General features: G+C 37.7%; 1 protein-coding gene and 1 non-coding gene across 2 annotated transcripts; one reads left to right on the forward strand and one right to left on the reverse strand.

The window, feature by feature from the left end:
* Positions 1-1,951: 1,951 nt before the first annotated feature.
* On the reverse strand, positions 1,952-3,908 carry noc (zinc finger protein no ocelli). The gene is made up of 2 exons (XM_028302895.1): positions 3,665-3,908; positions 1,952-3,498 (listed from the first exon to the last, which is right to left on the reverse strand). Exons 1-2 carry the CDS (start codon positions 3,749-3,751, stop codon positions 2,233-2,235), a joined length of 1,353 nt encoding a protein of 450 aa, XP_028158696.1. The 5' UTR covers positions 3,752-3,908; the 3' UTR covers positions 1,952-2,232.
* Positions 3,909-20,905: 16,997 nt separating this feature from the next.
* On the forward strand, positions 20,906-20,977 carry TRNAE-CUC (transfer RNA glutamic acid (anticodon CUC)). The gene has a single exon. It is a non-coding gene; the product is annotated as a tRNA-Glu (tRNA).
* The last annotated feature ends 5,487 nt before the right edge of the window (positions 20,978-26,464 follow it).

Genomic DNA, 26,464 nt, shown 5'->3' on the forward strand with positions numbered 1-26,464 from the left:
TGTCACGCCGTCTGCGACGTGCGGTCTGTGGGACCGCTATACTGTTTACTCAAAAAGTAATATTTTTTTGTATAAAAGTATATTGGTTTTATATTTTTTGAGAACATTATAGTATTACAAATAAACATACGTATAATTTGCGAGGAATCAATGTATATTTTTTATTTAAATATGGCTAAAACTTTTTTGACCCTAAATTTCATTGAAATTACACTAGAGCTCAATAATACCTATATAACTTGTAAATTTTAATCAAAGCATGAAAAACTATACTCCTTCCTAAATATAGTGAACATAATGAATAAAATAAAAATAAATGACACGTAAATTACATGCACAAAAAAAATGACGTAGGGTAAACATCAGGCAAAATCAGGACATTTTTTTTACCGCATGCCAAGCATTTTCGGAATGCATAGGTAACACCTGTAACATAATTTCGTTTTCATTTTAGGTGGACTAAAATGTACGTCTTTTTTGCAGCTGGTGCAATGACATCAGGCTGATTTGGCATGTCAGAGCCTAGAATACATGTCACTGTTTGCTTTACCACCCGTTTCGCGGTATTTTTTTACAGAATACCATCTTTTACATAATATTATGTTCAAATATCAATATATCATTAGGAAATGTCTTTTCCTAGGTTGTGGTGGCCCAGGATCCATCATTTTTACGAAAAATTAGTCGTCTAAAACAAAAACGCCAGTTTCAGTATGGTACAAAAATGTCACGTAGTCTGCGACGTGCGGTCCCACAGACCGCTGTTGAACTTTAAATCGAATTATCTTATTAAAACTGCCCTCGTCGATGTAACCACTACCTGTAATGGCGTTTGGGCAACTAAACTCGAAGGTACTGAGACGCTCGGGACACGGGAGTAAGTAGAACATTGCAATCCAGAAAATTCAAAAACCGGAGCGGTCTGTGAGACCGCACCTCGTCGGTTAAAGGTTAAGAACCAACAAAACGATTTAAGCTCATCTTTATTCACGAGATGCGCATTAGTATATTAATATAAAACATGTATCAATATAAATTCTGTGGCAATAAAAACGAAATCGATTAACGCGTAAGAAAGTAGATGGCAGCGTTGTACTATTAATATCTCATTAACTAAAACTGAATTATTCATGAACGAAACGTGTTATAAGTTATAACAAACAGAGTTAAAAATTTAAAACACAAGCAATTTTTCACAATAACCCATTTTATTAACACGTATCCCGGCATCTGTTTTCGATTACTTTATCACCTGCCGGGCGCGACCGATTACTCTTTTGACAGTTGAATTTTCGACATGACATGAGCCTAATCAAAATAGCATTTATTAAAAAAGCTTGACATTAACAAGGCTGACAGCCCACGGCTTTGTTATTAATGAGTTTGGGCGTCTCGTGTACTCTTACCTTTTTTACTCTTTGTGATTTTCAATGAAATAAATTTTGTTGGCGCTCGGTGTGGGTGGCTCGCGCCGAGTTATCACGCTGCTTAGGCTCTCGTTGATTGACGGCTCTAATGTGTGTTAGAGGTACATTAATCAATCATCCTGCCGGTTTATTACAGCTTTGCGAGAGGAAAACGGCAGTCGACTGACGTTGATAAATTTATTTACTGTATTTGATTTCTAATTTCGTGTCGGTTGACTTAGCAAATTATTATTGATGTTTTGCTTTTTGTATGGTCAGTACGGGTGTCAGAATTATGTTTTATTGTAGGTAGTTCTTGTTGAATTTCCAGCTCTTTATGTAATGCGTTGCCTATTCTGTATATATTACTGGTATTTATTTTATTTTGACTTTCGCTGGATACTTTTCTCTTGATTTAAAATGCAATTGAATTCACCAAATAAAGTATGATTGCTTGAAGTGTCAATTGCGGTTGTAATACAGCATTTGATCAGGTATTAATAAATAAAATGAACTTGTTATTGTGATGTAGATATTATATTTGAAATAATTCATTTAATATTAAACATAGAGATTATTATTTACACAAATCATTTGGCTGTACAGAGTCCTCACATTGCTCAGACACAACTCGCTTTGAAGCTACTCCATCGGCAAGTTACTTACATAAATACTATATTTAGATTGCACTAATCACTAAATTTGTCATGGCGCGACAAGCCGCACAATGTTTTAGAGTCTATCAATATCACAGAAGAAAATTGGACAACACGATATTAAATTATGAATCAGTCCAATCAGTCCAGGTTTGCACTTCACTTTAGGCTTATTGGTGGACGGCCGCTGCGCCCAGTCTCTGGCCGTACATCGCGTACGGGGAGTAGAAGGGGCCAAGTGCGGGGTTGAAAGCACCGTAAGGAGAACCACCTAGGCTCGCTGGGAGTCCCGCCTTTGAGTACGGGTGGTACCGGCTTGCTGAGAGGGGGCTCAGCGGTGCCGTCGGGTAGGCACTCCTCAATCCAGCGGTTGTGAAAAGAGGGTTCAACGGGTTCAGCAATGATGGCTGAGACGACGACACGGTCGCGGGTGTTGAACCGTCCGTCGTGTGGCTCCTCAGGTGCTGTAACAGCTCCTCGGAATTACCGAATCTCTTTCCACAGTAGGACTCGCCGACGATCCAATTGCAAACGTACGGCCGACTTAGCTGGGGGTACGGGAGACCACCGGCGGCGGCGGCGGCTGCCCCCTGCTGGGAGAGCGCCATCGCCATAGCCAAGTTGTATTTTTGATGTTCACATTGCGTGCAGCCGGCGGGACACGATCCGTTGCTCATTAGCAAGTGGTGGTTGTTAACTGAGAATTGGCATCCAGTGCAGTAGGGGTCTTTGCATACTGGCACTAACGTTTCGCCGCCGGCCGGTGTTTTTACTCGTGCATAGCCGAGATAAGGGTTCGGGGATGATCCGGGGAATGCAGCGGCAGCAGCCAACATCGCTGCATGGTGTGCACTGAATGGGGCACCGGCATAAGGAGGTCTAAAGGCCGGGTTTCCATGTTGCTCCATTCCGGGCGGGCAGCAAAGTCCAGTCAGGGGGTTAAATCCAGGCAGGCCGGGTAAGTTCTTGAAAGCACCAAGGTGATCCTTCCCGTGACCTAAAACTTCTAATCCGGAGCGGATAATTGGGCTAGTACCGGATGATCCCGCCGGTGAGGATTTAGCGTCATTTGAAGGACTGCTCTTTCCATTTTCTGTAGTTGGCGGAGTTGATTTCCTGCCAGGAGTACTTTTTCCAGATTTCTTATCATCAGAACTGTCTGAGCTGGCCTTTGAGGATGGGCGGGCTTCCTCAGGTTTCTTGGAAACAACATTTGCTTCATAAGGTTTGAACGCGAGGTGTTTGTTATCCGGGGTGGAACGGGGTTTGTCCGGTTTCGCGTTTGTTGGAGATGAACGGCTGATAATTTCACTATTTACACTAGTCACTTTTTTCTTGTCCAACGGGGGCAGCAGAGGTTTGGTAGGAGTAGTATCCGCACCAATCTGGCTGCATGTTTGCGCTAAAAGCGCAAGCGGGCTTTTCTTCGAGTCCAACTGTAACAAAGAAAAACTTAAATTAGCATTTCAAATAAAAAGGAAAAATAATTTCTTCGACTCCTGTATCTAAAAATATTTTTTAACAATTTTTTTTTTCAAAGTCAATGTTTTGAATTTTCTCAAATATTTTTGAAATTCCCAAAAACATTTAAATTATACTTACAGAGGACGGAAGAGGCGCCAGATAATCAGGCTGAAGGTATTGATTAGGATTGGTAGTCATCATTCCTCCGTCTTCAAGCACCACCATTTGGAGATAAACTTTTACGATCACTTGTAAACTTCACGGTGTAGTCACGAACGCTCTGGCAACACAACTACTCTGTGACACGGTTCCGCGGAATGCGAGCGACGCGTGCGTTCAGGGCGGCGGGCGAGACGACTGTGAGAGACCGGACCCCACCAGCGGCCGGCGAGCCGCTGCCCCGCGCCCCTCGCGTCGAGCGACAAAGACGGGTAGATCTTAAGTCTTTGTTAGAGCGGGAGCGTTATATCTCTCCGCTGCAGCGCTCGGTCATAAAAAACAAAGCGGAAACGACACATAGCTGCATTGCGGTAGGGGAAAAAGGAAAGGCGGTATGGCCGGGTGCGGATTGAGACGTGCGATGGTGTTGGTGGCTCGCCACCCATGACGGCCGCTTTGAGCCGCCGCCGCGAGCGTGACTCCGCGTCTACCTGCCCCAGCTCAGCGCAGCACCGAGCTTTTTGTTCGACGCCACTCTTATTACGCCTTTTCTTTCACGTTTAACTACTCAAACTACTTGCATTTACGAGCCGCTTTGTAGAACGGTTCAAAGGGGAAATCTCAAGTCTCAAACTTTGATGTATGCTCGCATTCCGTGAGATTCTGTTTCATGTTTATTGACAACGCTAAGTCCATAACGTTAATGTTAATCCGACACTAAAACCTGTCAAACACGGCTCGTTCAAACGGGCCCTCCGTAGCGATCAAATTAAATATGTCAATTTGGGAACCCATATCAACAGCTGCGAACGACGGCGGGGCCTTTAGAAATATTGCTTATTGTGTCCAAACAAAGATACTAAGTATAACGTATGGGCGGACGACAGAGGTCGTAAATAACGCCGCGGGCTGTAATATATTTGACAGTGCGCGGACACGCGAAACAAAAAACATGTTTATAGCGAGATCGGGTCTGGCGCGGGTTATATAAATTAGGGACGGTGCCATTTTAGTGTTTGTTCAGGCGCCTGCTCGGTCTAGTCCGTGAGCTGTGCGATTGAAATGTTCTAGGATGGTATTTGTGTATTGTTCGCTGCCGTGTTGCGGGTTAAGGATTGTGGAACTTGCTTTGTTTGATTATGTTCCTTTTTGTACAGCTTTTGTGTATTTTTTATTTTGGGGACTTTAAACTGACTGACTCAACTTCGAGTACCTATTTGGGTTTTTGGCGATCACATGTAATTCGGTAATAACAAAATTGTTCAACTTAACGTTTGGTGAATGGATTGGTATTTTTGGAAAATTTTAGAATTTATATTAAACACTGGATTTTAGACATTACTTAATGCGTCAGTTGCAAGATATATTTTAATTGATTTTATCATTTAATGGTCTACTTTATGTACTGGATATACTAAAAAGAAAAAACACTGATAATTTTTTGTCTGGTAAATATTGGGTAGGTAACCTTTAAAGCGTAAAATATGTCTATTAAATTTTCCAATTAAGTAACAAGCTTAGTCATCTGATGCAGAAAACGGCATTTTCCCCCTGATTGATTTGCTATACAATTGTTAGTTAATCCCTGCCCACATAATCTCTGCCACAAGTTGTCCAGACAACAATGGCGACTGCTCTGCGTACTGTCTCGTCCAGCGGTTCCTAACCTGGGACTTGGGGGTTCAGGATCATAATCATCATAGGAACATAGGCCATCCCTGATGATTTATATATTGGCCGCTTGGTAGCAGCCTGCATCTAGCGCCTTTCTGCTACCTTTATGAAGTTGTTTGTCCACCTTGAGTGGACGTGAATTCTAGGGTTCAGATGGCCGATTTTAGAAATCCTTGGATAAATAGAATTTGAACAAGGGATTTTGATACAAACAAGGGATTTGTTAGTAGGTTAGTGATCCACTCAGATTTTTATAGAGTCCGCAACTAATACAATATTTTTAAGGATCAGCTGTTGGAAACCAAAGTCTTTAGTTATGATAGCATTTCAAAAAATTTCGGTTATCATATAAACAAGGATTAGTAAGTAGGTAACTACTCAAATTTTTGTAGATCCACGATTGATCAGCAATCTTTTAAAGATCTGTAGTTCGAAAAAGTTTAGGAACCACTGATTCTAGTCTTTGGCGTTACGAAAACCAATTTCCTATCCCAATTAGATGCCGATAAAGGAGCCTGTTCACGTGTAAACAACCACAATTACACAGGCCGAGGAAAAAGGGCCGAAAGAAGCGGGATAGGGCTGCCTGTGAATATTTTTATAAGATAATTATAATGGTTATTCAAAATTTATTAAAAGATAAGGCTTGATGAAGCAAAAATGCTAAATTGATTGTTGATTAAGCTAATGATGTAGGTTTCATTCGTATTTTTACTTAAATTATGCAAGTTATTAACGAGCATTGCATATTTATTTTCATTTAGATGTAAAAATATTCAACTTCTAGCGTTACTATGATTTCGAGAAAGAAGTTGCTGTATAAAGTACATAATGTAGAGCTCTAGAAAGTGTTACATCTAAAATTATAAATTATTATAATTATACTAAAACCTCATCTGAACAACGATGCTCATTAATAATAATGAGCAGATGTAGGTATAGGAGATATCCAGAAGATTTTCAGAAAAAAATAGTGATCTTAAACTTACTTACTACAAGTAATTTATTTATGTATTAGTTTTCAACATATTTTGTGTATGAAATTAATATTGTAAACGGATGTGCACGGCATCCGAAACAGTTCGCATGTTGACTACAAATTAGCATATTCACGTCAATCCTGATGTTTGTTTTCTTTGCCTTTTAGTCATTGTGTCCCACTTCTCGAAAGCAGCAACCCTACAGAATATCTAGTTTCGGCGTCCCGGCTCCCGTCCTATTGTGCGGCAAGATCAAAGTTTCGGCTGTTTGCCGGTAGTGATGCAATCGATGTATCGTTAGTTTGTTTTATCGATGGTTGTCTCAATGTTTACGACCTGGAAATAACGTTTCAACGTTAACTTTTCTAATTCTTTATAGTCCTTGAATCTGTTAATTCTCTTGCTAGAAGTTGAAACTTAACGATCATAAGTTTTATTGGGTAAAACTAGTCTGAAATACGAGTACATCTCAAACAGGAAGAAACTTTAGTGATCGTTATGTTAGTTAACTTACTCGTACTTCATCTCCTTCATAATTTTCAATCTAAAACTAACTACATTTCAGTCTTAGGTTTTTTGATTTACTATGAATATAGACGCTACTTTAACTAAGCAAAACTACAGATGTGTTTGATTCTGACAAAAATATCAGTAATTTAAATTAACTCGCACGTAACATCAGTAAAATCAAGACGTCAAGAGCTATTATGCTTTCAATATTAAATCACTGCCATTGAAACATAAAACCAGTTTATCGACATCCAATACCGACAGCACTAGCTCGTAAAAACTTGACAGGCCCGACACAGCCCCTTTGAAGTGACGGTGCATTAACATCGCGGTAATGAGTCGGCACCTAAGTCGGCTCTCTGATCTGTTTTGACGGATGTATTGTATGGACCGTGTTTTAAAGTATTATATGACAATGTTAGTCGTACGTCAAGTAGAGACAACACGTAGGTAGAGCTATAATTAAGTATTTTCGTTTCAGCCAAATGACGTCCACTGTTGGACAAAGGTCTCCCCCAAGGTTTTCCACAATACACGGTCCTGCGCTGCCCGCATCCAGGCTCTTCCCGCGATCTTCACCAGATCGAATTAAGACACGTCAAGACAGACAGAATTAAGCATTGCAGAAATTAAATTCACAAGGTGGACCGAAGACCTCGTATAGGTAGCAGGAAGGCGCTGGATGCAGGTCGCTGCCAACCGGGTGATGTTGAAATCATTTGTTGTTCAGCAGTGGAGGTCCTGTGGCTGAAATGATGATGATGATGATGATGTAAAATTCATTCTGGTATTGATGCAATCTGTGATATGATGAACCGTTTAAAATAAATCTTGTGTAATCTGGGTGTGCCTTACTACCACTGTTACTAAGTACTACTTGTTTTTCTAGCCTTATGTGGATCTTTACTTATATTTGTATTGATTGGTATCCTAATTTCAAAGTTAGTCACCTGATTAGTAGCTGTAGCTGACACCAAAATTAGCCTTACGTCATTCCGTTTCAGCCAAATGACGTCCACTGCTGGACAAAGGCATCCCCCTAGGATTTCCATTACGAAAGCTCCTGCGCTGCTCTTATCCCTTTATTTAAATCTAATACTCCGTATTTTCTTTCCGCCTAACCAAAACTACTAGCTAAGAACACTACTAGCTACGACTCAAAAATGTATGCAGTCATGATAAAGTCATTATTTCGACTTCAGACATGCATTTTTAAAATCAATTTGCTGTCGGGGAAGGCCCACTTTACAGCCCCATATAATGTTTGACCATTCTGAATGTCAATTTTACAGCCGGACCCCCAGGGTGGAGGCGGCCCCATAATAAAACAATCCACCCCATTCAACCCCTAATTGCTATATTTATAGCCGCTTTAAAGTTTTATCTAGACACAGAGATTACCGCGGCTTTGCCCAAGTGGTATTTTGACACAGACAAAACAATTGCTATGAAATTAGGGATGAAAAAGTAAGTTAGCAAGTCAGTCTGTAGTCTATCTACGATTGCTCAACGTTTGGGAAAACACAAATTTTGTTTTTATTGCAATATTATAGCAACAAAGGAAAAAAATCTTGAACTAGGAATAAGTAAATGTTCGATTTAAAATAACTATGGCAGCATGCATCTAAAAATGTAAAGGTTGATTAAAAGTAAGTCAAATGGATAAGTGAATGGATTCAATTATTCAACAGAATCAGGATAATTTTTCCATCAAGACAGTGTATTCCATGCTAAAGCTAATAATAAGTAGCTAAAATAAATTCAGTGCAGCTATCTCATTCTTCATTCATTCTCATTCTCTGTCAAACATTTTACACCTGCAGTCTGTGGTGTGACTTCACGCAAAAGACCTATAACGCTCTCAGGGTTCAGTACAACAATGCCTTCAGGATGCTGATGGGGCTACCAAGGTTCTGCAGTGCTTCGACTATGTTCGCGGAAGCGCGTGTAGATGACTTCTACGCTATCATCCGTAAACGAACGGCGTCGATGCTTGCGAGGATACGGGAAAGCGCCAACAGCATCCTGTCGGTTATCAAAGATAGGCCATCGTGTCCCATCTTTAAGCACTGGATTAATATTCACTTGCATGGATCCAGAAACCGGTTTTTTTTTTTGACTGATTTATGTTACTACTAACCTAGTTTTTAAGTATAAGATTGTTACTAACACAATGTATGGATCATAATGGTCTGATAATAAACGTATTATTACACTGGCCTACAGCCATTTTGGTGCCGGGGATTTAAGACCTGATTTTAAGTATGTCTTGCATGGCGATATCAAAAATGTAATCAGTTTTTCTCTATCAGCTCTAGTTCCTGAGATAACTAAAAAACAATTTTCACAATAAATATGTATTTTTATTAGCATTAAACATCAAGAAATTGTCTTTTGAGTGATTTTTTCGAATGAAACTTACTTGGGCAATTTCGCATGGTTCTCCAACAGTAGTCGGTCATCATATGAGCGTCCCATCTTCCTTGGTAACTATTTTCTATTGTTTTTATGTCTTGGTGAAAACGTTTTCCTTGTTTTTCGCTTAGTTCTCCTAAATTTTGTTGGAATTCATCTAGTTTACTGTTAAAATAGTGTAATTTTATACCTATATAACAGCCTAAATCTTTGAATTGAACCAGCACATCCTATACTAATTCTACATAGTTGTCAGCCTTATGCTTTCCCAGGAAATTTTGTACAACTGCTACAAAAGATTTCCACGCAAACCATTCCGCATCGTTCATAGAAATCTTAAATTTATTGGAGTCTTTCATTAATACAGTTATTTGAAGTCCATCAAATATACCTGCTTTTAGTTTTTCAGTACTTAAACTTGGAAATTTCTGTTAAATTAACTGGAAATATTGGCCATTTTCTCCATATCATAGGCACTCCAAGCTTCAAAAACTTACGTGTGCATTTCTAGTATCTTCGCAGATGTTCAACGCACATTATACATACAATTTGAGGCACCTACACCTTACCTTTGTATTGAATTTCAATACCGAAGTAAGCAAAATACAAAAAATTCGCCATGTTTTTCATAGTTTCACGCTGATATTTCAGTAGTATTCACCACAAACTTGTCAAAATTAATCAGGATCGTTAACACAACATCTAGACGTACTATCCATAGCTAAATAGTAACATAAAGTTTATCGATGTTATTGTAATAATGACTATTTGCGAACAAGACGGAAAAAAAACTAAAATGAGGGTAGTCGACAAACTAGAGCTGATGAGTTGAAATGAAGTATGTCAATATATTGTAGATTACTCATATTATCGATCGTATATACAAAAAGAGCTGCACCAAAAAAAGTATTTTTTTTTGCAGGCCTGTGTTATTATTATTATCATCAGCGCAGCTATTTTGTTGTAGTTTATTATTATGTTTGAGACTATTGTTTGTCTTATCAAAAAAGTGACCACTTCCCCAAACTTGCCCAATCCCAGATTATCCACAACGCACCAGAGATCTTACAACTACTTTCCCTTAGGACTTTATCTGGAGTTACAAAAAAGTGGTGCCGTGTAAAAACCGGAGCGGAACACTAGTAATAAATAAAAGGTGAGGCAAAATAAATTTCCCCGGAGCAGTATTAGTATTTATGGCCGCAATAAACACGGGCCAAGCTTTTGTGAAACGCCGCGAGTTGTAAATAATTTCACTGGGAACCTTGTAATACTTGTTACCGTGGGGCCACTAAGTTGGCGGGGACTGAGGCGCCATAAGACGAAGTGTCATGCAGTTACGTCACTTCACCATCATCATTTCAGCCATAGGACGTCCATTGCTGAACATAGGCCTCCCCCAATGCTTTCCACGTTGATCGATTGGTAGCGGCCTGCGTCCAGCGCTTCCCTGCTAAGTACCTTTATGATGTCGTCGGTTCACCTTGTGGGTGGACGTCCCACGCTGTTGTACGTCACTTACAACCAAACAACTGCACGCATGAAGATTTAATGAATGCTACTGAAAACGCTAGTCTTGTAGCAGAGTTTTGGGCGTAGATTTGTTGTCGACACGACATGAAGGAGTCAGTTACAACTAGAGATGGGTAGTGGGTAAAAACCCATTTCACCCGATTGGGTTTAAACTGGGTGATTTGGGTAAAAACCCGGTTTTTACCCATTATCACCCATTCTGGTGGGTGAAAACAAAAAAAGCGTTTTTTTAAAGTGAGAAGTGGTATTTGTTGCTAAGGGGGCGTTCTAGTGTTACGTAATGCAATCTGGGGGGAGAGGAGGTCTTGAAAAACGTTACAATGCGTTACAGTGGCGGAAGGGCGGTCGATTTCAAGTTTTCAAGCAGAAGTACTTTGTAATTGGTGTTGTTATTTGTAACGTTATACCGTAATGTCATCAAAGAGAGAGTTTGGCATCTTTGGCATCCCCCCCTCCATTTTCTTTGCCATGATCACAAATTATTGTGTTCCTACTAAATTTCTTTTAAATCGGTTCAACGATTCTTGAAATAACACCATTTTATAAAATAATTGGTCACAACATCATAACGTGATCAATTTTACGATTTGGCCACGATATAAATGCATATTAGTGTTAAATTTGACTTATTACTTTTTAATCAATAAACTTAAATGATAAAAATTCAATAAAAATAAAGAAAAGATACCAATTGAAATAATTATAAAATTATTTGTTTTCACCCGGTGTAAACACCCACGGGTGGAATGAAACGGGTTTTTATTGGGTTTTTACCCTCATGTGGGTTTTTACCCGGGTGGAAACCCATCTCTAGTTACAACGTCTTATTTAGGAAAAACCTCATTGTTACAGTACAATCAACTTGAGGAGTTTTTATTATTATGTAAATGTATTAAAACATTTTATACTCTTCAGCAAAGTAGATTATACAATTACAACGCAAGTATGTTTCTTATCTTGGGATTTTACGTGGGGTACAATCAAAATATCAATCAATCAATAATAAAACAGCAAAAATATCTAATGTAATTAAGGAAAATGGATCAATTAGAAAAGTGATAAGCTGTTGATAACGTCAGTATTGATACTGATTTATTGTTATTAATAGGTATTTAGGCGATTAGTAATTAGGCCATCAATTACATGGATTAAATTAATGCAAATCATTATAAATTATGTACAGTCGTCAGCACTTCAGACATTACACATTTTCGTTAAAAAATAGAATCTATTACAACTACATAAAATGCTACTGTGTTTCCTAGCTTGCTGTGCCGTCGAATGTACTTTATTTGACCGTGGGTGACAGTATTATAAATTAATATGACATATCGTGTGACAGAGTAATAAATACATTGTTGCAAAAACATACAAATTACGCTAAGCTACTTACCATTTGCTATATTTAATAAAAAATACTTAGGACCCAACACATTTAATGACTTAAACAATCTTCAGAAAGGAAAGGGAAGCTTTGATAGCATCATGATTAAAAAATAATTATTATAATTTTTGACTAATGTTAGTTAAGAGAAACTGTAGCTAGTCTCATGGCCCGACATCCAAGTCGGTGAAACTTAAAAGGCGACAAGACTGTTCTTAATGACAGCCATAATGAGTCGGTATTGTATATTTCGGCTGTCAGTTAACAGCACTCTGTTTAGACGACGATGAAGCCATATTATTTACGACTTTGAAAGAAACAAAAAATTGCAACTGCAGCTTAGTGTCGACCCGTTTGAAGAATGCCGCTGCGATTGTTTTTGCAAATTCTTCAAGGCTATGAAGAATTGGCTTGAAAGAATGTTTATTGACCCCGTTTTAGAATTGAAACAGGACAAAAGGTTTTTGTTTGCAAAATTTATTGGAGTGAATTATCCTTTGTATTTTCAACACAAACGTAGAAGCTTCTAGCGCCAACAGAATTTCTGGAATAGTTGATTGGCATTGCAAAATCGATTTGATAGAGTCGCACACTCTTTCAACCAACGTCATGTTTCGCTACAAAAATACTGCGACTCCCCAACGGATTCAAATCGAGTGTTTTTTCATTCCTAAAACTGCACATGGAACAGAAACAAACAACGCTCCTGGAATTGAAAACATCCTATTTTAAAACTAAGCCCTGGACCTCACAGGCCGACAAAAATGAAACAAAATCGCCTGCTGAATAAATGCATGGAGTACACAAAAACGGTAGCTTGTAACGCATAACAAAACATTTCAGATTATAAACAACCACATACGAACCGCGCGCGCATAATAAACTACTTTTAACACATTTCCTAAGAACTGCAACGAGAAAACAAACTTAGCATGGCAACAAAAGCAGAGCTTTATTCTCAAAACACAAGAACGACATTCATAGATGAAATCCTTCGGATGCCGGCAAATGGTTATTTGTCCAAAGGTGATTAGGTTCAGAAGGCTCTAACAAATATTTATGTGAGACCCTAACACACATGTTCAAAACAAAAAATGGTAATTTTATCTTAATTCTTTTAACGTAAAGGGTTGTATATTGATGACGACCGTGTTAAAGGGAAGATTGTTATCGCACTACCTTATGAAGATAAATTTGATGCGATAAGATCTTGCGGTGGAAATATTGGGAGCGCATGATAAATGAGCGTCATTAATTTATTTTCGAGAATCCTTTAGGCGGTTACTTAATTGAGGGCTGCTCCGCTCGTTTGAATGAATAATTGTTTGTATGTACTAAAATCTTTTTTGTTACGCATTCATCACCTTTGCTATCAAAAACTCCCTTGTGAAACTATACAAAAAGAAACTCGAAGTCGTTTAAAGAATAATTGCGTTTATTATGACGCTTAATAAAAACCCATTCATCTATGATATATTTCATAATAATACTTTTAACAATACTGTTCTCTTACACACTTTTTACCCACAAACAGGTTTGATGCTAATTCTTTGAGCTACCTTTATCAATTTCAAAAGATCCTTGCCCTTAATTTAAAAGTTTATTATTCCTCAAAGTATTATATTACCGTCGGTACACGCATGAATACAGTATAAATAAATGGTAGGCCACCATAAAGATGACGATAAACAAAATTCAACCCTGTGTCTTCCCCTTTTTTATTGGCAGGGGGCAATTCGAGACGATGTATTCTGCCATTTCTACCACACAACATCCACCTTTCCGCTTTAATAAAATTATCATATCGTAGTTTTTGTTGCCCAGGAAACAAGTCTGGTTTTCGCTTGTGGAAAATTTTTGGTAATGGTAAATTTTATGTTGGTGTTTTCGTAATTTATATTCCAGTGACGGTTTAGTACGAGTTTACGAAATTGTTAAAGACAGATAAAAGGGCGATATTTACATTAGGGTGGTTTATGGGAGGTCTGAGTGTTCGTTGCTAGCACTAAAATGATAGACATTACGGTCCTAATCGTAATGGATGGTCGGAAATGGGCCCTCACCCGGTACTTGTCAGCTTTATCTTGATATATCGGCGCTGACTGGAGTATTTTATTTGAAATATCAATATGCTAGACGTTGACTTGTCATTAATAAATTATTATGTCCGTTTGGTGGTGGCAATGGCAATTGTTTGATAAAGTGTGCCTTTTGAAGTCAAAATTCGCCATGTCTAAATTTCTGTATTCGTTTTCATTTTCATGTACTTTTGTATTTAAAATTAAATGTTTCACATTAAATTACACATAGTTACATTAGCATTTACTTTATATTTTATTTCGATTTGTTCCTTAGTTGAGCCTCACTAAAACATCACGTCGTAATCATAAGCAAATACTGACAAAGTCACACGCATTTCATTGCTGTACAAATACTTTTACCGCAACTTGGGCACTGAGCAAATAACTTAATCGTCATAGCAATTAAACATCGTTATCTAAATAAAATACATCAAATTTGTTCAGTGACAGTTCTGTTTGCCGTGAATTAATATCGACAAATATTGTGTGTGGAGTGTCAACACCACGAAATTTATTATTGTGTGAATCCATTATGGCAGACAAGGCCGTGTTTACACGACAATGAACCTTACAGACGTTCGTGTTACACTGACGAGTGGCACCGAGCCGTGTGCGGTCGCATGCATGATCACAAAAACATGGTTGACGATCAAATGGACGAAGACGCCTACGTTAAGGAAGTTTACAAGGAATTTCAGTACCGCAGGGTCACACGCGGGACGTGACAGAAACAAGAGTCTTTTTGGCAGTATAATTAATGACGGATCTGGGTATCATCAAGGCTCGGCAAACATTCGCGCGGTGGAAGGAATTAACACCCATTCGAGGCTGCAGGCGGATTATATTTAACTGCGGTGATTTGTCATATCTGATAACAATGATACAGGATCATAAAAGAATTGTTTTGTTTTGTTTGCACAAGCATTATCTGATAATAATTGTAGTTTAAAAGCATGGTGTCGTAAATTACCCAAAACATGTGATTAGATTACATTGACGAACATTAACAACCTGAGTCATCCACGTAATCTCGTTGAAGCTTTTCCAGACCAGTGAACGTGGAAACTCGAAACTTATTCCGAAAACAAATTATCGTGTTTAAATATTTACCCATCCAATATGATCTCGTCGCACACGACGCCATTAAACCGTAGACGTGTCTGAGAAAAAAATATCAACATAAATAAACTCATTTTCGTTGGCGTCGAGCAAACTCAAAGTGAAATTACCGAGGCTCAGGGCGACGTGTGCATGAAAAATTCATTCGTAACGTAACAACAGGGCGTCGAGGAATAATTTGAATAAATATCAAGGAGCTCATACGGGTGACGTGACGCCGGCCCAGCCACGCGTGTTTATGTGTTTTGATGGTGTAATTTGGCAGTAACACTTGGCAGAGATCTCGTAACTCCGGATGACATATTCTGCGCAAAAACGTTATTAACTCCAGACACGCGGAAGGCGAAATGTGATTTGTGGCTTTTTTGTTTCGTGATCTCCAGATTAAAGACTTTAAAAAGTTGAGCTGCGATAAGCCGGTTGAGCTCGCATTATGCATTGTTTTCGAGACTTAACGACCGATCGTGATTACCATTCTATTCACATGTTCCTTTTCAAGGAAAGTCTGCTTTATGGCTCACACATCCCCTGTTCCGGGAAGGTCTTACACAAAAGGGTGCTAAGTGTGCTCGCAAACACAAAAATAATAACAAAATCCCCGTGTATTTTGACAACATAATACTCGACGGTTACAAAAGCCGTCACGTCACGACCAATCGGTTTCGATTCTTGCCGCCCTTTGAGGAGGGTTCTAAACAAGTTTCGCAAATAATTTATTAAAATGTTTTTTGTGCGGCAGTTGGCTACCGTTTGACGGCTCGCCGATGAAAGATTTCGCGGAGATTATAATTGACAAGATCTTTGTTGGCTTTGACAATGGGCTTGGGTTTAATTGTGGCATTGTGTCGGTCGGAGATTAGCCGGAGAGCCCCTTCGGGTACGTAATTCCAGCTAGGAGTTGAATGTTGCAAGCGGATTTCATTCAGCGTGCTTTTCGTTAAACTTGATTCGGGACTGCACGGTTGACGCTTCACGAAGATTTAAAGCGTATTTAAATTTGTTCCCTTTCAGTGGGTTTGCATTGTAAGTTAATTCTTCTAGAAACGCCGGCTTCGAGTACTGTTCGATTTCCACGATAATCGGTTTAAATGCGATTGTATCTATATGGTGCATAATAACTGATTGTGTGCTTCGATAACAGTTTCCTGTTTGTACCTACCCATCTGAAATTTCCCCTAATCTAAACTTAAAGACTATAAAGTATATTCTTAACTTTATCAGCAAATGAATCCCAGTGACTTTAGTTTATGATGTATAATAATAACTCAGACACTTTTATTGCAATTTCTTAGTATTTAAGGTATATAAAGTCGTTGCGATTGAAGCGGTGATAGCGTAATTACTGCAGTCATTAAAATGTAAGTCTAAAGTAGGTCAGCAAATATCCTGATTATAGCATTAATATTATCATCATGATTTGGCTATTATGATTCTAAACATAGTAGCTAATTTAAAATTTCAGCTAGAAACTGAACAATTATGGTTATCTACTAGAATTCGGTTGTAACGTTAATATTATAGAAGATGATATGGCCTCACCTTTCAATCAGATGGTAATAATTAAACCTCAAAGTAATAATCAGATTCTGTAAAAATTTCGAAATACTTTTGTTTTGGATAAAGTTGACCAACCAAACACAGTATTAACCGCACACAATAACAGTGTTCAACGTAAGTGCTACCTTAAAGTGAGTACGCTCGAGAACGAATGTTACCATCGGGGCATTGCAAAAACGCATCGCGCCGGTGTCAGGGCCACCCAAGCTGTGCTCGGTTCTAAGAAACAAAAGGAATATAAATTAATGCACACAGTGCACGCGGTGCGGCGTGCATTACAATTTGCACAGTGTCGCCGAGGCTAAGGTCTCGCTTCTAGATTAAGTTTGGGCTTTGGAAGCATGCGGGCGCGCGCCTGGCGGCGTGTTGTGGAAACATTAGAAGTGCAATTTGCATAAAAATTCGCCCAAATTATTTGGGATTTTCGTGGACGATTTAGGCGATTTCTTGGAGTTTTAGGAGATGGGAGTTGGAACACTGAAGTTTTGTAAATACGGCTCGTGTGAGTTGGGAATGTAAAAGTGCTGAATAAGTAGGTAAGCCTGTACAACAGTGGTCTTTAATGATATTTTCATAATTATGTGATACAAAGGCAACAATCTGCTAAAACATTAATAGTGTAGTTGACCAATTGACAATAAGTTAAAACTGTTACAGCAATAACTGGCACCTGTTTGTTTCAAATGCATTAAAAATCAAGAATGCTGCGAAACTTTTATTGCTTTTTCTGGAATGCACACAACACGTCATAACAAGAAGGCTGTCATTCTCACAATGCACCGTGTGGAACGCAATCACTCTTCATCATCTAAACTTAATTGAATTCCCAAGCCTCGAAGAGCTTAATCAGATCAACAAATACGGAATCGAATGCTTGGTCTTATCAAAGCCGCATTTCGAACTATGTTTATGATAATTAATGCCATTTATATAGCGTAGAAAGAGAAAAAAGATTTGGCTCGACAAAGGCATTCATTCCAGTCGCCGTGTAAGGGAAGACAAAGGTCCGGCGGGATAAACATCAGACGTTCGTCAAATGTCACGGAATGTCAGCGGTGACGGAGCGCACACTGTGCAGGTTTGTTCAATCCAGCAGATATACTGAGTAAGGATTTGCTCTTAGTAAACTTTAGGCTGGCTTGCACCGTCTTAGTTTGACTTTAATAAACGTCAAAAATTGTCAAACTTCATACAAAAAACACCGGAAATACCAGTTATCATTACAGTCACGGTTAAAATTAGGTGGTGCAACTCAGCCAGATCAGAGTTTAGCAATAGATAGTACTTACAACTATACATTTCAGCATTCAAGTTTTTTTACCTTCGCCTGAGAAGATTTTGTGTGTCTATCGTTGATCTCAACTGATAGGTCATTTTTATCAGCTTTTTAAAAGTAAAGCTTTCACAGGACAATGACAGTTTTAGCTGATTGAAATGGTGTAAATATCAGCACCAACATCAAAAAACTAGAAGTCAGTAATTAAAAGAGAAACTATTTTCTTTTGAACATTTTTGTCATTAGTAAAAGTTGTCGGTCTGATGAAAGAAAAAATATTTCAAATAAATTGATTTGAACTACGATACTGTAATTAGAAAACAATTGATTGATGATTTTTATTATCCATTTTGAAATGTTTATAAATCGTCGTAATTGTTACAGACAATATTAATTAATGGACAAGGTATTTGTCAACTTGAATTTTATTTAATGAGTCGGTGTGCGTGTGAGGAAAGAATCAATCTGTCAATCAATTGTTTTCAGTCGCTTACACGAACGTAAAAGTGTTAAATTAATTTATTGTATTTATGTATTCGTAAGCGTGTATCCTTTGTCCAGCAGTAGACATCATTTGGCTGAAACGAACGAAGCGCGGGCCAAACAATTTCGTTACAAACTGTTGCATGATGATAACTGCTGAAAATTTATCATTTTTTAATGCAGAACAGGGCGGAATTTGACCACAATTATATCTGATGTTAAGTGAGATGCAGTCTAGGATTCATCATCATCATCATCATCATCATTTCAGCCACAGGACGTCCACTGCTGAACATAGGCCTCCCCCAATGCTTTCCATGTTGATCGATTGGTAGTGGCCTGCGTCCAGCGCTTCCCTGCTACCTTTACGATGTCGTCGGTCCACCTTGTAGGTGGACGTCTCACGCTGCGTTTTCCGGTACGCGGCCTCCATTCTAGAACCTTTCTGCCCCATTGGCCGTCAGTTCTGCGTACTATGTGCCCTGTCCATTCCCACTTCAACTTGCTAATCCGTCGGGCTATGTCAGCGACTTTGGTTCGTTTACGGATCTCCTCATTTCTAGTCCTCATAGTCTAGGATTGCACATAAGTAAATTAATGTCTTGTAAGTGCCTATTCACTATCGCCTTGAATAAAGTGTTTAAGAGGGGCACAAACGTGTTAAAGTTTTCTGATTGAAAACAGTCGAAGCCGTGGTAAGAAGCTATAGCACACGATGAAATCAATCCCAAGATGCATCTGAGAGTTAACCCTTACGCGGCTCCATCACCGCCGACAGCCGCCGACAGCGCCGACGTTGATCGACAGCCGACAAACCGCCGACGGTGCGCCGGCGCAGCTAGACATGCTAACGACGCTGTTTACCATATAATAACTCGCTATTAACAAAGTGGACGGACCTAGTGTTGCTTGGTTGTCGATTGTTTTCAGTTGTAACCTGAAATTAACTGAACGCGACACTGAAATAACTGTTCCTAATATTGCTCTTATATTCATAGTAAGTAAAGAAGTAAAGTACCAGCAAAGCAATATATCAGGAAATTCATTACTATCGATAAAAGAAAGGTAGTCCTCGACTGAAGAATTTTCTTTTCAGAACTTTACAGCTAAACTTTTATTGTTTCTGAAAATCTTGTAGATCAAACAACACTGACAGGTGAGATAGACATTTGATAAAGATATTAATGAATCTTGAAGGTGAAAACAGGATAATGGAAAAATAGATGAAAAAATTCCTAATCAGATTGGATTATCGAGCCTCGTATTATCGACTACATTCAACAACACTCGCAGATTTACATCGAATACGACCAAAATAGACTCGTTTCGATTGACGATTTTAATTGACTGTGATTCGGGGTTGAATAAGTTTAAATACATTTTGGAGAAATGATGGGGTTAACGGGACCCTGTACCGTTACTTAACTTTGACTCAGATAAGTTATTAGTTTTATTTTTTAACGACGGATAATTATATAATTAACTTTTTAAAAAAATAAAACCGACTTCAAATGCGTGAACACAAAAAAAAAACTAAAAATTAAAAATATTGCGTATAAAAAAGTTCATCCCCAATTTTCCACCCTTGGGGGTGAAATATTTTCTTCAAATTCGCATGAAACCACCCTTTTGATAATACCTATTCAACAAAAAAATAATCGTTCAAATTGATTTATAATCGGCGGAGATATTGCGTATAAAAAAGTTCATCCCCAATTTTCCACCCTTGGGGGTTGTTTTTTCTATTATTAAATTTAAATGGGACCACCCTTGAGGTGTTACCTATACGCCGAAAAAATATTTGTTCAAATCGGTTCATAATTGGCGGAGTTATCGCGTAACAAACATAGAAAAAAAAAAAACATACGGGTCGAATTGAGAACCTCCTCCTTTTTTGAAGTCGGTTGAAAAGAAAACACAAAATAATTATATAATTCTATTATTTTAAAAATAAGTAACAGATTATGCAGTCAAATTATTAACTAGGTACCTATGAAAAACTTGATGTTTATAATTTTCTGGTCCTAATGGTGCTAATGACTTAGGTTAGGAGTTATAATACTTACGAGTTTTAATAATTATTATGTAACCGAGATGACGAGAAGAGATTTTACAAAATAACAATTGAAAAGAATAAAATTTTATTTTGTTCTCCGAAATGAAGCCAGATTGTTGTTTATGAATCAGTATTTCGATCACTTTGTTATATCCGATATGGTCTAGTGGCTAGGATACCTGGCTCTCACCCAGGAGGCTCGGGTTCGATTCCCGGTATCGGAATAGTTTTTTGGTTTTAGTTGCAGTGATATTTTTATTTTTACTATCAGCATAGCAGCTTTTACATTTGATTTTATTTTTACGTTGTTTTAACCACTACGGGAATACTTGGCCTCCATCTCACTTGATGCACAGGAACTTTTTAGTAGATCAAATTGATTTATTGACAAAATTATCTAAAGTAGAAAAACTAAAAAGATTTTTTGAGGTAGGTAATAATCTCTTAGAAATGTTCTACATTTCTCTATAAATACATATCAACTACATAACAGTCATAATATACTTAATCATCATACGACAAAACTTATGACTCGTTATAACGACGTTTTGCAACGACATCGGCCATTCACTATGAGAGTCTTCAAACTAGGTCGCATTTTATTGGTGATTAAAATTTGATACTTGAGTGCTCGAGATAGTACTAATTTATAGCAGTTATAAAGACAATAAAAACGTAACAATAAAATTGAGTTATAACCTAGATTCGGAGGAAATTGATTATTTCAGTAATAAACGACCAATTTGATGATGACCATAAATTTATTTAGAATGACGACGTTATTATTATTATGTACATTTAATTATGTATGTATGTTTATTTGATTATGCATCAAGGTCTATCAAATTTATTAAGACGTCAAACTTTAATCAGTTCATTGTAAAAGCAATTTTATGAAATCAATAAAATTGCAATTTATTTTTTTAATAAAATAAAAAAAATTAAACCGTTTGATATGACCGCCGACAAAGGCAATAAAACAAAGTTGTTATTTAGGGTACTAATTGATGTGAATGTTGGAATAATTTATTTATTTTTAAATCAGTGAATGCTTAATATTGAAAAAATACTGAAATTGATTGTAAATGTAAAAACTTTTGTCGATAAATAAAATAAAGAAAACATGTTTTCAGTTTATCCGTTATGATTTCATTTTACAAAAAAAAAACATTCGTATTTCAAATGACTAGTCAAAAGTAGTTTTCATCACTTTAATCCCTAGTAATACTTAAAAAATACCTCTTCGCCTTCAAATAAAACGTTCTATTGGCTAATACCAGAACTAAAAAAACTAGTTAAACTCACATAAAAATGGGTCCGGATTTCAATGCATGCGGATTATCTCCATCCGAAAGCAATTGAAAAACGGTCTTTAAGCCCACAAAAAAGTCTTGCCCAGTCATTACCTCATCAAGTGTATAATGGGAGGCATCAATAGAGTCCGTGATACAGACAGCTCGTGTTTACAGAGTCGGGTTTCGTCTGCGGCACCTTTGTGCTGTTGTGCTGCTCTCATGTTATTTCCATTATCCCCAGCATGGGGAAAAGATGGGATAGAACAGCCAGGTTTGAAGGCTTTTTGAGAACCATTTTGTTTTATTTCCTTCATCGCTATGGCGAAGGCGAGCTGTGGTGTAAGGCTTAGTTTGAATAACAAATAGGTTATTATTGTATCGTAGGTTCTTGTTAATGATTTATTTTTGTGGCAAATTGTTTGGTAGTTATCAGATAAAATTATTAGAGACAGACTGTAAAATAATTATAACACAGTCTTCATGTCTGATTAATTACACGTTTGTAAGTTTCCAATTTGCAGTTTGAGTGGTTGAGGCATTACAATAAGACATCATCATAAAGGCTTCGGTATATTAAAGTTGTTCCAATTTCAAGCTTATTTCCATATTACTTCTATGTTTAACATAGAAATTCTTTTGCGTGTGATTTTTTATCGTCAATGATGATGATGACGATCGAAAGACTATTTTTTGGAAATTAAATCTAGAAAATGCGAGTATTCTCTTATGCCTTGATCACACGTACCGAGCAAACAGGCGAAAGAGTGCTCTCGGCCGAGTACTCGGTGTGTATGAACATTACGGCGCGCCGAGTGCGCTCGGCCGAGTTTTTTGGTGTGACTACTCGACGACTCACCCAACTCTCTCGGCCTAGTATCATTTTACTGTGTCGCCCGTCCATTCAGTAGGTGTGATCAAGGCTTTAATTTCAGCGGACATCATTTCTTCTTTTCAAACAGATGAAACTGCCTGTCTTCTTTTGGCTACCGTCATGCCGGGAACGGTGTTATTGTTATTCTATCTGTGAGGTGTGGCAGCTGTTTTTGTTTGTTCGTCATCGTAATTTATTTGGCCTTTTTGTGCGCTGACGTTGACTATAATCTCTCCCTGTCAACTGTCAACCGCCGAAGATGCGCAGTGACAATATGTTTGGAGAGTTGACTATTTATGCTGCTTTCTTGATTTTAAATGAGTTGTGTTGCGAAAAGTATTAATTTCTGAAATATGGCGTTTTGTAGCTTAAAAAGTTATGGCAAAGAAGTCGGAGAGTCAGATTTGATAATGACATAACTACACACACAATAATACTGTAGGTAGGAAGGAGTGGGTGATTGACATATTATTATAAACATAATATAAAATAATTAAATGATAACAATTTCTTTTTAATCTATTTTTCATTCAAACTTATAAAACCTTTGCCGATTTATGAAAAAGCGTTGAAAAGATACACACAGACAAAAAACATGACCAAATTGAAAAGAGATGCCGCAAAAAATATTACCCTCAATATCATTGAAAGACGTCTCATTACGGGGTTATCAGAAAAAGTTAATAAACTTCCTTTAGATTTAAAAGCTAGAACGAATCGCTTCTATCTCACGTCAAATCACTGAATATACATCAATGAGTCCGCTCCATAACTTTTGTATTCTTTAATGTCAGCTACCGGTTTTTAGCTTACGATTGACGGCTGTCGGCTTCGCTTATGCCGCTACAAGATTAAATTTATCTCCATCTCTGTCCTTATTAGCTTCATTTTAAAGTTTGTTTTGCATCGAAACAAGTTTATCGTCACTTGGTCTTGGGACATTCATAGCGGCGCCGACCGCTACGGCTATATCTCGAATATCATTCAGTTATTCATTACGGCTTTCTATACAGTTTTAATCATAATCAGAATGGTTATTAAGATGACGTTAGTTGATTTTTAGAGCCGGAGATTATGATATGTTGAGATACGGATGTGTTTTCGTCACATTTATTCGTAGTTTTAGTGCTTGGAAACATAATTTAAGATTTGAAAGAAAGTTATGCAACTTTTAGATTACACAGTTTTATAACATCAAGCCTTTTGTTATTTATAAAGTTTCACGATGTGGGTACAGGGATTTTTATTAAATAACCTAAATACACAACCTAGTTACTTTTAAAAATGTTATCACAAAAATACATGTTATCTGAAAAAGTGTAATTGCGCATGTTTTGCAATTTGAATAAGGATTGTAATTATCATTGTATTGAAAAGAACTAATCTAAATTGTGTAGAGTGGTATATGTAGCATAGTAAATACGTAATTTAAAAAAAACTTTCGGTAAATAACGGGTATTTATAATCTTTTACAGTTTCGTAACTCTAAAATTGAAAGGGTTGTAAAATTAAAAAGATTTATTGCGCTTTCCAATTCTTTAATAATGATAAAATATAATAACACGTCTATTAATTCAACGGCAGCGTAAAGGCCGATGGTGAGGAAGATTGTAAAAATGATAATCATTATATTTACAGCGTAAGAATTTCTAAATTGGTAATTAAGAGATAATCTGCGGTTATAATCTACACTTAACCTAAAAAACTTTACGAGCCTCACATAAATCAGTGAGCACTGAGAATATTTTATAAACAAAAGAAAATTGCTTAAGACGAAATTCAAGGCTTTGACTGGTTGAATTTATTAAGTGAATTACTCAAAGACAATGAGGAATATTTAGAAGCGGCAAAGACAAATTGTCCGAGGTATTGTGTAGATAAACAAGCTATGGAGGGGAAAAATGAGGGCGACGTGATTGAGGAGATGGTAGCGATTTTGGTGTGTGGCTTAATAAATGATTCTCTGGCTGAAAAATTTCGTTACTTGGCACGTGCAGATATTAATTAAAACTTTTTCTTTATAAAGGATCAAAGAAAATATTTATTGAGTCTCAAATGTCTCGTAAAGGCTAAGGTTAGTAACCTTTGAATCTAATTTTTGAGCTGCCTTCGTAGTCTGACATGACTCAAACAATATGAAGGCTTAACGTGTTCTCTGAAGCAATTAATCGTATTTATTTTCGTATAGACAGGTTGACTTGCAATATCCTAATCAATTGTTTTTCTTTACGTAAACTTGTGTGTTTCGTTTATCTTCAGTACATAAATTTAAAAACACAATTCGTAATTTTTAATTTCTGCTGCTTTAATCCGTATAGTACCTTAATAGGTACTATACGGATTAAAGCAGCAGAAATTAAAAATTTTTGTGTCTAATTCTACTGGCCTAATGGCCAGTAGAATTAAACACAAAAATTGATTAAATCAGAAATAATTCCTACAAAAGATTTTTTTGCTTTAATGGCTTCATTGGTTGCCCATTAAGACTCTCCTAAGTTTTCGACTTCGACGGAGTTGTGCTTAAGTGGTGGGGGCCCCCGAAAGGGGCGTTTTTTCGGTTTTCCGGTTATACCGCGTAAAGGACTTACCCTATCGAAAAGTGGTCTTCATGACGGTTAAAGGGCACTTAATCTTGCATTGAATAAGACCAAATTCATATGTTTTGGACAAACCGTTCTCGCGCTAAAGTTCGGCAAAGTAGAAAATATACGTATAATTAATGACCCTCTCCACGTCCAATGGCTTGTTACCCACATGCTTACAAGCCTTGTAAAGGGTCGCCTTAACCAGTGTAACCTTAACAAGGCTCACGAGTTTGATTCGCTTATCCTTGTTCGTCCCAGCCGTTCCTTAACTGCGGTTGCTGCACCTCTTCCTGGCACTCACCTGAACGACTCTGTGTTACCTAATGTGGCTGCCCCTCTTCCTTGTACCCTCCTGTACGATTTCATTGCTTAGCCATATGCCTGGTCCAAGGTTCGACGCCACAAAATCAACTTCGTACGAGTGAAAATAGTTTAAATACTATTTCCCGTGCTTGCAACATTTTTCTTTACTGCTTCGCCTCTATTAGTCGTAGAGTGATTGTATATATCCTATAGCCTTCCTCAATGTATGAGCTATTCAACACAAAAATAATGATTTCAATCAAACTAGTAATTCTTAAGATTAGCGCGTTCAAACAAACAAACAAAAAACTCTTCAGCGTTTTAATATGAACTTGTTGTTGTTGATTTTTGGCGTCGAACCTTAGACCAGGCATACGGCTAGGCAACGTAGTCATGCAGGAGGATACAAGGAAGAGGGGCAGCCACAGTAGGTAACACAGAGTCGTTCAGGTGAGTGCCAGGAAGAGGTGCAGCAACCGCAGTTAAGGAACGGCTGGGACGAACAAGGATAAGCGAATCAAACTCGTGAGCCTTGTTAAGGTTACACTGGTTAAGGCGACCCTTTACAAGGCTTGTAAGCATGTGGGTAACAAGCCATTGGACGTGGAGAGGGTCATTAATTATACGTATATTTTCTACTTTGCCGAACTTTAGCGC

Source organism: Ostrinia furnacalis, unplaced genomic scaffold (assembly GCF_004193835.3).
Source record: "Ostrinia furnacalis isolate ACB-3 unplaced genomic scaffold, ASM419383v2 OfSCF1166, whole genome shotgun sequence".
Taxonomy (NCBI): domain Eukaryota; kingdom Metazoa; phylum Arthropoda; class Insecta; order Lepidoptera; family Crambidae; genus Ostrinia; species Ostrinia furnacalis.

Bases quoted from the DNA above. Each gene is read 5' to 3' on its own strand.
- noc (XM_028302895.1), bottom strand. From the start codon at position 3,751: ATGGTGGTGCTTGAAGACGGAGGAATGATGACTACCAATCCTAATCAA. The intron at 3,499-3,664 runs GTAAGTATAATT...TCTTTGTTACAG, and splicing joins TGGCGCCTCTTCCGTCCTCT to TTGGACTCGAAGAAAAGCCC.